The sequence below is a fragment of the Ahaetulla prasina genome, chromosome 2 (genome assembly GCF_028640845.1).
Source record: "Ahaetulla prasina isolate Xishuangbanna chromosome 2, ASM2864084v1, whole genome shotgun sequence".
In the NCBI taxonomy this organism is placed as follows: Eukaryota; Metazoa; Chordata; class Lepidosauria; order Squamata; family Colubridae; genus Ahaetulla; species Ahaetulla prasina.
Window position 1 is genome coordinate 228,002,422 of NC_080540.1, and position 13,768 is coordinate 228,016,189.

The window sequence follows — 13,768 nt, forward strand, 5'->3', positions numbered from 1 at the left end:
TTTAACTTGTAGTTAATCCTAATAAAAATATTAAACAGCTGCTACTTCATTCTAATGTTATATTCCAGGGTAAGTAGTTTATTCTTTTAATCTCTAAATCTCTAGTCTAATCTAGCCATCCATTTAGCTAGTTTGGTTTAAAGGAAAATATATAACATTAATGTTGCAATTTATTATAGTTTAAAATCAAATGTCAATATGTCTCTGGAAATTGATAGGCTTTTAGCCTATCAAATATTCATGCTACTCTAAAGAATGGTTTCTATGGGCAATAACTATGGTCTTTGTTAGTATAAACAATATTAAACGTTTACTCTTCTTAATTTATATTATAGCTTTTATTTTTATCTTGTATCATTATAGGCCTTTCTGCAAAAGGCACCAAGACATGTAACAATGACGTTACAGAGATAATTGTCTGTGGTGCATATAGGAAATGTGGCTTTCACACTTTCTGTAATAAAGTCTTGAAAGTAGCCAGTTCATTTGTTCGTATGAGCCATTTCCCATGGCCAGATTTCTCTGGTACTTGTGAAAGCCATCTTGGGAGTCTTCCAGCTCTCCCCAGCAAGGAAAGGGAGAGTGGTGTTTCAGCTACAATGGAAAAGGATAGCCTTGGCCATTTATGGTAGGGGGGAAAAATCAGGAGGGATCTGGTAGCAGCCTTTTCAACAACAAAACAACAAAGGATAAGCTGCAACTCACAAAAGCTTGTTTTTAGTAAAAGTTGTTACTTGGAAAAAGTACCACTGGCTTCCTCCTGATTTCTGAATTATATCAGAATTGCAATATTTGCAATATTTGACGTTTAGGCAGCCATCCATGTTCTCTCCACTGGGCCATCAGAGAGAGTGAGTCCCCTTCTGCCCCATTTTTAAATGCATTTTTTATAGACTTGTCTTCTCCAAAACATGGTTATAAGTTTGTCTGTGTTTGTATGTCTGATACTGTTTTGACTATGTAAATAACCTAATTCCTTTGACTACATAAACCGTATAATTCATTTCTGTATGCTGGAAAGCAGTGGTGAGTTTTAATCGGTGAAACAACCAGTTCACTCCGCGCAAGCACGTTGCATTTTAGAACAGTTGAGGCACGGCAATCCGCTCTGCCGCGCCTATCAGCTGGGCTAAAAACAAATGAATATAGGTTGGTATAGTGCAGGGGCGGGCAAGAGGGCCCAGCCGACAGTCGGAGCGAACCGGTTCGCTCCCAGCTCACCATCACTGCTACCGGCTCGCCCGAACCAGGGCGAACTGTTAGAAACTCACCACTGCTGGAAAGGACCAAAGCAAGCTGTATCTGTTACAATTCTGATTAGCCTGCCATGTCTTCCCACAGAATACTCTATTCCTGGGTTTTTCTTTCATTTTGCCTCCTAACAGCCGTTGTGGCTATTAAATAGACAAGCCTCAATTGACTCTGATTTGGGGAACAAAGAAGCAAATGCTTTTTTTAAAAAAAAAATAAACACTGTATATCATACACTTCTGGAAATCTCAGGGTGTCCATAAATGTATAAATAAATGACCCTTTCAGATAGATGCGGGATAGAGTAAAGATTTGTCGTCTAAAGAAAAATACTGAAAGATCATATTAGTCATAAAATGTTACAATGTATCTACAACAACTTCTTGAACTGGGTTATAGAATGAAAATCATTCTTTTCTAAGAATAGTTAAACATTCAGTGACTCCTTAGTATTGCTTTTCATGCTTAAATTTTAAAACCAAATAATACATTTTAAGACACTGCATTGTAAAAACTGATGTTTACCAAACAAAATTTTTCCCTGTAATTGATCAAATTATGATGCATAATAGTGTGCATACACAATAAAATACATTTCTATAGGATAGTATGTAGAACACATCCAAATATGAACACATCCAAAACCTTTTCTTACCACAGAAATGGTTAAGAGTGAACAGTTTATTACTTTTAACTTCATAGCAGGACCAAATGCCTTGGTCATTTCAAATGCCTTGAAATAATATGTAGCCTAGAGTAAGATTGTTACATTTGTGTTGCTTTGTGTATTGTATATTGAAGAATTAACAAGTCACTGATCCTGATCTGGGATCTACATTTTACTGCAAAAATGACCCCATATTTTCAGGTTAATATTGGGTCCAATATGACAATATGACGCGATGGCTCAGGGGCTAGGATGTTGAGCTTGTCGATCGAAAGGTCGGCAGCTCGGCAGTTCGAATTCCTAGTGCTGCCGTGTAATGGGGTGAGCTCCTGTTACTTGTCCCAGTTTCTGCCAACCTAGCAGTTTCGAAAGCACATAAAAATGCAAGTAGAAAAAATATGGACCACCTTTGGTGGGAAGGTAACAGCGTTCTGTGTGCCTTTGGCGTTGAGTCATGCTGGCCACATGACCACGGAAACGTCTTCGGACAGCGCTGGCTCTTCGGCTTTGAAACGGAGATGAGCACTGCCACCTAGAGTCGGCAACGACTAGCATGTATGTGCAAGGGGAACCTTTACCTTTACTATGACAAAATACTCTTTTATACTAAGAATTTCTGAGTATTGTCCAAAGTTACACAGCATAGACACATGATTAGAATCTCAGTGAGAACAGTCGCTGCAGCCTTCAAGATTTGCTGTTCTATAGGTATGTTGTACTAGAATAGTGCTACTTATAATTATGTGGTATTTCTTTTCTGTGTTGATTAGTAACATGCATTAGCATTTGCTCTCTCCCTTTACAATTTAGTTGTAATATTCAAGGACATTGATCTGTCAATACATTCATGCCTTGGCTTTTTTTTTTTCATTTATTGTGTGCTTACTTTTCATGCATAGGTGCCTTGACCCAAGCCATTCGCAATTTTGCAAAAAGCCTTGAAGGTTGGCTTTCCAATGCCATGAACAATATTCCCCAGAGAATGATTCAAACCAAGGTAAGCTAAAGAGTTACTCTTGCTTTCAAAATCATTTGCAATAAAAAAGGTATTACAAACATTAACAATTCAACACTACCTCCTCTATTTTGTTTATAAAAAGACACTACAAAATTTTTTAAAAACTGCATAGAATCTGCTTTTGGTTTTATATTGCCAGTCTATACTGTTCTTTAAATTTTGCTGTAGAAAGTTCATTTACTCATACCTAAATCACTAGTTCTCAGCCTGTGGTCCATGTGAGGCCTCACCCAGATGGTTCATGAGAAAGAAATAATGTAATAATATAATTTTTCCACTAAATATTGTGTAATATATGAACTAGCATAATAAACATTAAAATACAGTAATACCTCCAGTTAGCAGACTGCTTTGAGAAAGGGGATTTTTAAAACTGTTCATGATGCCTGAATCTATCTATCTAACATAATTTGTATAATTTGCTATAAATTGTTCAGATGGATTTGCCAAACGAGATTTTTCCATTATTTGAGGGAGAAATTCAAACTGAGATTTTTGTCTCTTACATGTCAATATCTATGGAGATTCTCAGTCATCCAGATCATGGTGGTCCCCAAGGTGTTTTTTCAAAAGGCAACTGGACTTTGTTTTTTTCCTGAAGACATTTTGCTTCTCATCTAAGAAGCTTATTCAGTTCTTCTTCAGAAATGAAAAAGCTTCTTGGATGAGAAGCAAATATCTTCAAGAAAAAAAAAGTCCAGTTGCTCTTTGAAAAAGCACCATTGGGACTTAACACGTGAATGGAAAGTTTTACGATAGTTGCTCTTGTAATATTCTGTTTTTCTCTAATCAACCAAAGACTATGTGAAAAGGGGTATTTTAAATTACTTGCTCAAGTGGTGATCTAACTGGTAAAAGCTTTTGATGTTGCTGTAGTAGTCTTTGAGGAGAGATTTGCCTCTAACAAATATTTACTGAAGAATTCTAGATGGCATAAGTACCATATTCTTTAGATTCTTTATATTTCACAGCAAATAGGCACAATAGTCTGCTTCCTTTGTACACTTTTTCTACAATATTGTTTTTATTTAACTTGCATTATCAACGTTACTGTTATCATGTGCACACATCTCCAAAAGTCATATTCTCATCAGATTCCTTTATAAAACAATATTGGCATATTTGGGTAATATTTATTAATAAACCTGATTTATTTGTAAAAATTGCTAACCAGCACCAGCTTTTTAAGAGAATAGGAGTATCAGGTCTTTTTCTTTATTTTTCACAGGTTGCCGCTGTAAGTGCCTTTGCTCAGACTCTGCGAAGATACACATCTCTTAATCATCTGGCTCAGGCAGCCCGAGCTGTCTTGCAAAACACTTCTCAGATTAACCAGATGCTCAATGACCTCAACCGTGTTGATTTTGCCAATGTCCAGGTATGACATGACATGGATGCTTTGTTTGTAATTCTTTGGTCCAGTCATTAAGGCCTCAGGCTAGAAAGCAAGAGACTGGACTTCTAGCCCCTCCTTAGGCATGAAAACCAGCCAGGTAATTTTGGGCCAGTCATTACTCTCAGCCCCCACAAGGTGGTGGTTGTTGTTGTGGAGAAAAAAGGGGGAGAAAGGAGATATGTTTGCTGCCTTGAGTTATTTATAAACAATAATAAAAGTGGAGTAAAAAAAACCTAATATAAATTTTAAAAAGCCTCCTTGCATTTGAATTCCAGAGTTGCCAGGGAATGTTCAGTCTAGAGCAGGTGTGTCAAGCTCAAGGCCAGGGAACCGGATCCAGCCAATGGGATGCTTAGATCTGGCCCACGGGGTCACTCTGGAAACAGCGAAGGACCGGCCTGCAGTGCCTGTCCAGTGAAAACAGAATTTGGGAGGGCTGTGTGCAATTCTTCCAAGCTCCAGTTTTGCAGCCGAAAATGGAGCTTGGGGGCTTGTTTTCACTGGCAGAGCACTAGAGCTACCACACCCTGATACAAGTGACGTTGAGCTGGTCACACCCACCCCGACACACCACCCCAGCCCCCCAAGGTCAAATACAACCCTGATGTGGCCCTCAATGAAATCGAGTTTGACACTCCTGTGTTTGACACCCCAGGAAACCTGCCACAATAATCTTTTGTTTTTGCAAGAAAAGATTTCTGTAGCTCATTCTCCCCCCACCCCAAAAAAACCTACTCTGATTTTTACCTGTTGACTTGTAGACAAAAAAAGGTATTTCTTAACATCCATGCTAATATATCTGTGGCCGATATCTATCTATATCTGCCAAAGCTTTAGGAAAAAAAATGTTTAGCATCCCATTTTTTTAAATACAACCCATTCACTAAAACATTCCAATGTTCAGCAGTTCCATTTCTCCTCTTCTCCTCCTGCTGTTCCACCTTTGAAACCTTTTTCAATCCTTTCCAAATCAAAAATGTTGGAAAGACATTATGTGAAGGAGCTTGGAATTGGGTCTGCCAGCCGAATGACTCTATGAAAAGTAAACAAATTTAGATCAAGTTTTGTGTATAGAAAGAAGCGGCTGAAAAAAACATCAAATCTGAAAATGAATAAAATTGAGAATTAGGATCTGTTGAGAAAAGTGTTCCAGAAGAAAATCCATCCTTGCATCCCTATGAGATGGGTAGTTGAGCTCAGAATGCTGTTCACTGCTTTGTTCTAAGACAGGGATGGGCAATTTTAAGTCCTAAAGTCACCATAGTTGCCCACCTCTGTTCTAAGCCTTCCTTTTCTTTTCAAGTGACATCACCTCCAATGGAGGAGATACAACCTATCCAGAGTTTCCCATTACACAGATGAACACAAACATGCACAAGGGGAAAGCAATAACATGCAGAGTTATTTTATTATCCAGAAGAAAATTCAGATGTCCTCTATCCCTTGATTTATTCACTGGGTACTTATTCTTCCCTCTTTTTTGTTTTACTCATTGTTTTCCTTTCTAGGCACCTTAACTTAAATTTAAATCGGGCACTTGAAGCTTCTCTGTTAAACTTTTTTTGAATTGATACAGGAGCAGGCTTCCTGGGTGTGCCAGTGTGATGACAACATGGTACAACGGTTAGAAACAGATTTCAAGATGACTCTTCAGCAGCAGAGCACTCTGGAGCAGTGGGCTGCCTGGCTTGATAATGTAATGATGCAAGCACTGAAACCATATGAAGGAAGACCTAGTTTTCCTAAAGCAGCACGCCAATTTTTGTTAAAGTGGTCTTTCTACAGGTCAGTGCCCTGAGTAAAGCGGTTATATTTTGTCTCAGTCCAGTAGGCTGGTGCAGTGCTTTGAGTTCAAAGGCCAAAAGGTGCTTTGAAATGCATAGAAATGGACAAGTAGCACCTGTTTGCCCTTTCTTTAAACATTTCTTTTGTCAGCAGGTATGCGTTCCCGAGAAAAGATACAGCTGCTTTAAAGCATCGTAGAAATACAATGTGCTTTTGAATGTATACCAACCGGATCATAGCTCTCAGCCATGAGTGATCGTAGATGAGGCTGTACATCTTTGTTAATGTACCATATCGCTAATAAAAGAAATATTGAGTGAGGAGGGAAAGACGTGTCAATAAGCAGCAGTAGAGCTTGAATTTATGCATTCTTTCTTCCACTCCTTCCTTTTTTAATTAAACCTTAGTGGGACTATATTTTCATCCTGTTCTTTGCTTAAAGTAACCGTTTCTGTTGCCTCCAAAGTAAGAAGAAAGAAAGTAGGTGAAGACAACCCTAGAAGCCTGCTTCAGCCAGTTTCTAATATCCTAACTTCAGGGGCTACTGCCACCAACAGAAAACATTGAAGCATATTTTGAGTTTACAAATATGATTTGTTACGTTTTCATTTTTAGCTGATGTTGCTTACAAGCCGAATTTGTATTCTAAAGGGAAAGGAGAGAAACAGATGCAGTCCATCAACCAATAATAAGAATGCTAGTTAAGTCCAGCTGTATATGATGAGCCATTTATATAATAATTATTGAAGTGCTGTCTAAATTCATGCCTAAATAAGAGATAGACAATCAAGAGGTCATATGGGGCCCTTCACCTAGGACAAGGGTGGGCAACTATGGCAACCATGTTGGCTCAAGAATTCTGGGAGTTGAAGTCCACAGGTAGCACAGTTGCCATAGTTGCCCTCCCCTAGATTCATGTAGACCTTAGTCACATTTAGTTCCCATTTTGGGAAATTAGTTTATACTTCTGGCAAGAGTTATCTGAATCTTGAGACAGAGAAAAGAGGGAATTGGAAAAGAAAAAACTGACCCTGCCTACAATTTGCCTTAGTTTGGCCAGTCTTCAGCATGTAGTATAACACCCCTTTCTTTCCTGGCAAGAAAGCTAACTTTACTTTAAAAAACCGTTGTCCTCTCCTGGCTTAAATAATGTAATTGTTAGAATTATGTTGGATGTGTCAGAAATTTCTGGCATATTTATTGGATGATAATGTGTTTCATTTGTATTTTCATCTTGATATAGCTCAATGGTGATTCGAGATTTAACTCTGCGCAGTGCTGCTAGCTTTGGTTCTTTTCATCTGATCCGTCTGTTATATGATGAATATATGTTTTACTTAGTTGAACATCGGGTTGCTCAAGCCACAGGAGAGACACCTATTGCAGTCATGGGAGAGGTCAGTCTACAGTTGGAATCCTTTACCAGATAATTTAACATCAAAAAGGAGTAATTAACTCATTAAGTTATATTTAATTAAGTAAATGTGTTTTCTAGGAGGTAAATTTGTGGATCAGTTATAATTAAATTCCTTTCATCTAAGATTTAGATATAATGGATGTCATCAAGTCTCCGTTAAGCTGAATCTATACAAAGCTCATATAGAAATTCATTTTCTTTTGTTTATACCTTCTGATTATATTTATTCACACTTAATACTGGATCGAGTATTTTGCTGTTACCTTTCAGATCCTGTGTAAATTTCTAAAATCTTATGCTCATTTCTGAAATCTGTGGTCCTTCTTTTTAAATTATAACCTTCCAAATATTGCCAAATATTCAAACTTTTCTCTTTGTTTTTTTAACCAGCAGTTTGACACTCAAAGAGAGTAAACAAAATTAATTAAATCTAGAAATAGAAATAAATAACAAATAGTAATATTTTTATCCCTAGTAAGATTTTTTTCCTGTCACCCAATAGTTATTTTTTAATTGAAGATATTGATGATTAGGTGGTGCTTTTTTTTGTTACCTCACAAACTTGTTTCAAGAAAATTTGGAAAAAGGCAATGATTCCTTTTTGAAGCACAAAGTAATAATATATCTTATATATGAAGCATCAACACATTTGACTATGTTTAATATTCCACAGACATTAAGAATGTGCAAATATCCTTTCTTCATATCCTTTATTACTCTTCTTTCTGGATCAAAATGAAGAGTGTGCATTATGAAAATAAATTCAAAAGTAGGCAACAAGCATTATTTACTTTTATTCACAGTATTAGGGAATGCATCTAGGTTTTTTAGTATTTTGTTTACTATTTAACTTTCTGTCATTCCAAAATGAGGTATGTATTTACCTTTAGAATAGAAGGCTTTGTGGTACGTGTTGCACAGAATAGTTTCATGAGACTGAGCAGTAGAAACTCAAATAATTAGGAAAAATGATTTAGAGATGACCAAAGATGAGCCAAAGTCATCGATTACCAACTTCAGAATGCTCTGGTTCCATTCCTGTTAGTCTCTTTTTTAAACCAGAAGCTGGATATGCATTTCAGAAGAATCAAGCCTCTTTCAGATCTAGATTGCTTCTGTAAACCAGTGGTTTACAACCTACTTTAAGCCAGTGGTTACCAACCTATGGTCTGCAGATCCCTGGGGGGCCATGATGTTGTCACATGGGGTCCACAGAAGCTTGAAAAAATGTTAGCATTTAAATCTTGAGTTAAGTCTTGGTGGTCCGTGTCCATAAAAAGTATTTAAAGAGGGGGCCTGTGGTGAAGAAAAAGTTCTAAACCATTTTTAATTTGAACGATTCACTTCCAGAAATTGCTGAACCACCCTGGAAGGAATGGGACAACTCGTCGCAACCAACTCATCGCGGGACAATTCGCCATGGCCAACCTGTCGCAGGGCAATTTATTTAATTATTTAAAATAAATAAATAAATATATTTTATTGTTTGTCATTCACATTTCATTTTGTCCCTATTTTTGCATCCTTTCTTTAATGACTCTATCCCACCATTTCTTTGATATTAGTGTAACTCCTGTCCTGCAGCGAGTTGGCCGTGGTGAGTTGTCCCATGAGGAGTTGGCTGGGGCAAGTTGGCTCTGGCTAGTTGGCCGTGGTGAGGTGGCCCCGGAAAGTTGGATGCAGCGAATTGTCATGGACACCCCACCCACCCCAGAATGGCATAATCTGAAGGATGTTGTAATTGTTCCATTTGTGAATAAAAAATATTCACATTTCTTGGGAAACATGGTTATGATTAGATTTCACAAAGGATTTAACTGATACTGAAAATGCTAGTATAATGTGTTGCTATTTTGATTTTCTTCCACAGTTTGGTGATTTAAATGCTGCATCTCCTGGAAACATGGACAAAGGTTAGCATACGCATACTACACATCTTCAACTTGATTAGGAAATTTGTTTTCTTAACTTATTCACTCTCTTGTATTTCTACTTAATCTGAAAGCTTACTTTGAAGGTTGGGAGATCTTTTTAAAAAATCTAGTGAACTACAGCGATCACTATACTGTGTTTACCTGAAAATAAGACCCTGTCTTATATTTTTTTGAACCCTGAAATAAGTGTTTGGCCTTATTGCCATGTGCTCAAAAGCCCGACTGGGTTTATTATCAGGGGATGTCTTATTTTACGGGAAACACGTAGTTTCACTATGTTTTATTAAGTAAACTGCAATTGACAAGGGTCTCATATAACATATTGATCCACAGTCTAGTCACATTATGATTTGTATGATGTGTGAATCCAACCAGTAGGATTCTGAGGAAGAGCATCTCATATAAAGGTTCTTTCACTCAATGAAACATAGTATCCATTTAATTTATTGACAGCATGAACAAATTTCAACTGAATTTATTGTGATAGTGATAGTCGTCACTTAGCAACACTAGTTGGGACTGGAAACTCCATTGTTAGCAATGCGGTTTGAAGTGAAAAAAAGCCATGGGATCATACTGTTTATGGAGATTCTCAGTCATTCAGGTCATGGTTGTCCCAAAGGTACTTTTTTAAAAGTCAATCCGACTTTGTTTTTCCTTGAAGATGTTTTGCTTCTTATTCAAGATGCTTCTTCAGTTCTAAAGAAATGAACTGAAGACGCTTCAAGGAAAAATAAAGTCCAGTTGCCTTTTGAAAAAGCACCTTTGAGACATGTGTCCATATTACTTAGTGATGGTGGTCCTCATCTCATTGAGCAAGGACTTCACATGACCATGACTTCTGACTCCCTACCAGCTTTCCCATTAACTTTGCTTGCGGGGAGCCAGTACGGAAGGTTGAAAATTGCAATCTTGTGACCCTGGGAATGCTGTGCTGGCCATAAGTACAAGGTCCAACTGTAATTACCACTCGTTCAGTGCCATTGTATGTTGAGACACTTACTGAATGGTTGCTAAATGAGGACCACCTGTACAATATCGAACTTGTGCATTGATTCAAGTCCTAGTGATCCATTATGGAAGTAAGATAACAGTCTCCACTGAAATAGTTACAAAACATTGTAAAAAATTGGGCTCATAAGGATTCATTTCCACATAAGACGTGATTTCTGGTCACAGAAAGGGGATTACTTCCTTTACTTCCAGCCCCCATAGTAGAAATAAAGGTGGGCGCTTAAGATGCTTCCGGGGAATAAGCATTCATCTACAAATGCAAGGACTGACTAATTAATAAGGAGAAATTTGGAGCGCACATACATAATTTACCTAGAATTGGATTTGGACACAGAGACTATCCAGTTCAAGTAACTTGACACTTTGCTTGTTAAGCCTTTCTATCTCATTGTAACATGACTCTTTCAGATTGCAGGATTCATGGTGATTTTATTTGTGCAGATGAAGGCAGTGAAGTTGAAAGTGAAATAGATGAAGAGCTGGATGACTCTGGAGAGCCGCAAGCCAAGCGAGAGAAGACTGAAATTAGCCAGGCCTTTCAGGTGGGCTGCCTGCAGCCGGTACTCGAGACTGGAGTACAGCAGAACCTTTTGAACCCTCTTCACAATGAGCACATTGTCACAGCTACTCAAACGATCAGACAGTGTAGTGCGACTGGAAATACATATACTGCGGTCTAACAAATATTTAAAGTTCTTTTTTCAGATTGTATTAGCCCTCTTGATGTTGGGCATATCATAGGGGACGGAAGGGATGCAAAAAAAAAAATTTCTGAAAGTCGACTATTGTCAAATTTTATCTGTACTTTTGCTGGAGTTGTGAAATGGAATGGGTCTATGTATTTGGTCAGATTTGGGTGGGGGGGAAGGTAAATACAATCATTTTACACTGGCCGCTTAATATAAAAAAAATTTCTTATTCAAAAGTCAAGAAGCATTTTTGCGAAGATTAATGTTAATGTTTTTTGTCCTCTTTATAATTAAAAGTAATTTAATTTTTTCATAGTTTTTACAAAATATTTTAATGTTAACTGTTAGTCATGGTGATTTCGTATAAATAGGGTTTTTAATTAATTGCACTCTGAAATATCAAGAATTTTCCTCTTTGATTTACACTGGAGGCACGCTCGTTTGATAGCAGCTGCGTTAGAATTATTATTAAAAGGCAGCTTTCGTTGGAGAAAACTGGAAAATAACTATTTTGATACATTTCAGAGTGCTCAACAGATATATTGGAAGATTTATTATAATTCTAGAGAACATAGATTGTCTTCTTTCTCAGAGGAAGAGTGATTCTCACTGTTTGCAGGATAAATGAGAGCTCTGATAGCACATGGTAATGTGTACTTAATAAAGGTACAGATGACACCATTATGGACAATTCAAGCTTCCTTAAATCAGTTTCAAATTTTGGGATACTAGCTCCTCTCTCATAAGACTACTGATTTCAGGTACATTCTGCCCAAAAACTGACTCTGTGCAACCTCCATTCGTTTTAATTAGAGTTTTACAAGATTCGAATTAAGGCATCTTTGATTTCCAGTGAGAACGCGATCATCTCTGAACGAGTGGAGGTCATGTTACAGAAGCATTTGCTGGGTTCTGCACCTCATATACATATGGGACCACTACCCAGATGCTGTCTGCCCTTCAGTGGGGACGTTGGCTACTGAAGTTTTTTTTAAAAAGCATCTTGATTCCTTCTTTAAGTGTATGTGCTACTTATGCTGAACTGGACATGCAGGAAACCATTCCTTTCAGATGACTTTAATTCTATGTCCTTTTCCTCATGGTAGTTCAACCTGCTGCTCTTGTTAAAGATAGTTTATAGGATGCAAGGAATGTAGCAACCTGCATTGTAATTTTGCTCAGAAATAATTCCTGGTTCTTAAGTGGATTTCATTTTATATAAAATGTTTTAAAGGCAGTGAAACTGGCACATGTCACTTGTACTTATTTCCCAATTGCGTAGAATTTGAATAGGTGGCTAGATGGACCATTGCCATTTAAGAATGTACATCAGGGATCATTGTACCTCGGCTATTACATGGTGCCTTAAACAGAACTGAAGCTAAGATTTTCTTGTTAATAACTCTTACATTGATTCAACAAAGTGTGCCTGTCTTCTTTCTTTCTTCTTTCTCCCCCTCTTTCCTTCAGATTCCCTAAACAGTAAGGGCAGGTTACATACTTCAGATATCAAGATTTTTTTTTAAAGAAAATTAGATATACTATCCCTCTTAGAGTGACAGCCTTTTTCTTTCTTATTTATAGCTGAACTTCACTTTATTACTAATCAGATTTTCTGGGGTGGGGTGGGATTTGGGGAAAACGGTGGAAAACAAACTAGCTTTAACAGTGTCAAAGGTCAACAGAATAGATTAGCTAATTCCCAGACAAGAATTTATATACTTATATATAAATATATATGCATATATATATATTTCTAAACCCTTATCTACTTTTAATTTCAAAAAGTAACATAAGCAACGTTTTTAAAAAAGCAGCGTATAGTTTCAATAGTGCATATGGTGATGGGGGGGTCAGTCTGCTATTTTATTTAATGGTTCATTCATAGTATATGTTGTTTCCCTTTTATTCTCATGAAGCTGTTCTAGTTAGAATGCATTACACATTTTATTGGTTTAAAAGACATGTGAATTTCCTTAGTTTGACCAAAACAAACCAAAAATGAAGGAAAGCACAAAGAAGATTTACAGGTTTTATAGCAAGACCTATATAAAAAATATTAGTGTCTTGTTTATTGTTTGTTTGAAAGACAGTTTTCAAGATTTATCACCAAATGCTTGAACAGCAGGTGGAATTTTTGGTATATTTTTAGTACGCAGGTTGCATCCTTGATTTTACATATATCAAGAATACCTAAAGATTTATTACTTTTTTTTATTTGACTATTTCTACTTCAAAACTAAGCTTTAAGAATTGCTTAGAATTGCAAAATTGGGCCGAACTAGGTATTGTGCCTAGTAATTCCTGCCATTTGGTTAAACATTCTGATATATTTCATTATAATTTTGTTCTTTCTGCTATTGGAATATGTTCTTATTTTTCCCATCAAAATCCATCACACCTACACCCCTCACCAATTTTTTAAAAACTAAGCTGTGATAGTTCCTCCCTCTCATTGTGCATTATGAAATGTTTACACTTAAATACAGTAAAATTAAATGTAGAAACAAAGAAACACTTTTCAGCATCTTTTTTTGAGAGTTTATTAAAGTTCTATGTTAAATATGATTTATTTACTGGTACTATCCTTCCTGGAT

General features: G+C 36.9%; 1 protein-coding gene across 4 annotated transcripts in view; it reads left to right on the forward strand.

Annotated features, from left to right (window-relative positions):
* The window catches only part of RFX3 (regulatory factor X3), a 194,082-nt gene extending 181,261 nt beyond the window's left edge, over positions 1 to 12,821 (forward strand). Inside the window, exons 12-17 of one of the 4 annotated variants that reach the window (XM_058171261.1) lie at positions 2,818 to 2,915; positions 4,165 to 4,314; positions 5,909 to 6,117; positions 7,361 to 7,514; positions 9,405 to 9,447; positions 10,891 to 12,821. In XM_058171261.1, the coding sequence (XP_058027244.1) occupies positions 2,818 to 2,915; positions 4,165 to 4,314; positions 5,909 to 6,117; positions 7,361 to 7,514; positions 9,405 to 9,447; positions 10,891 to 11,162 (926 nt within the window). In that variant the 3' untranslated portion in view covers positions 11,163 to 12,821. The remainder of the gene's footprint in view (positions 1 to 2,817; positions 2,916 to 4,164; positions 4,315 to 5,908; positions 6,118 to 7,360; positions 7,515 to 9,404; positions 9,448 to 10,890) is intronic. The other 3 variants (XM_058171263.1, XM_058171262.1, XM_058171264.1) reach the window with 3 other exon arrangements.
* Positions 12,822 to 13,768: the final 947 nt, after the last annotated feature.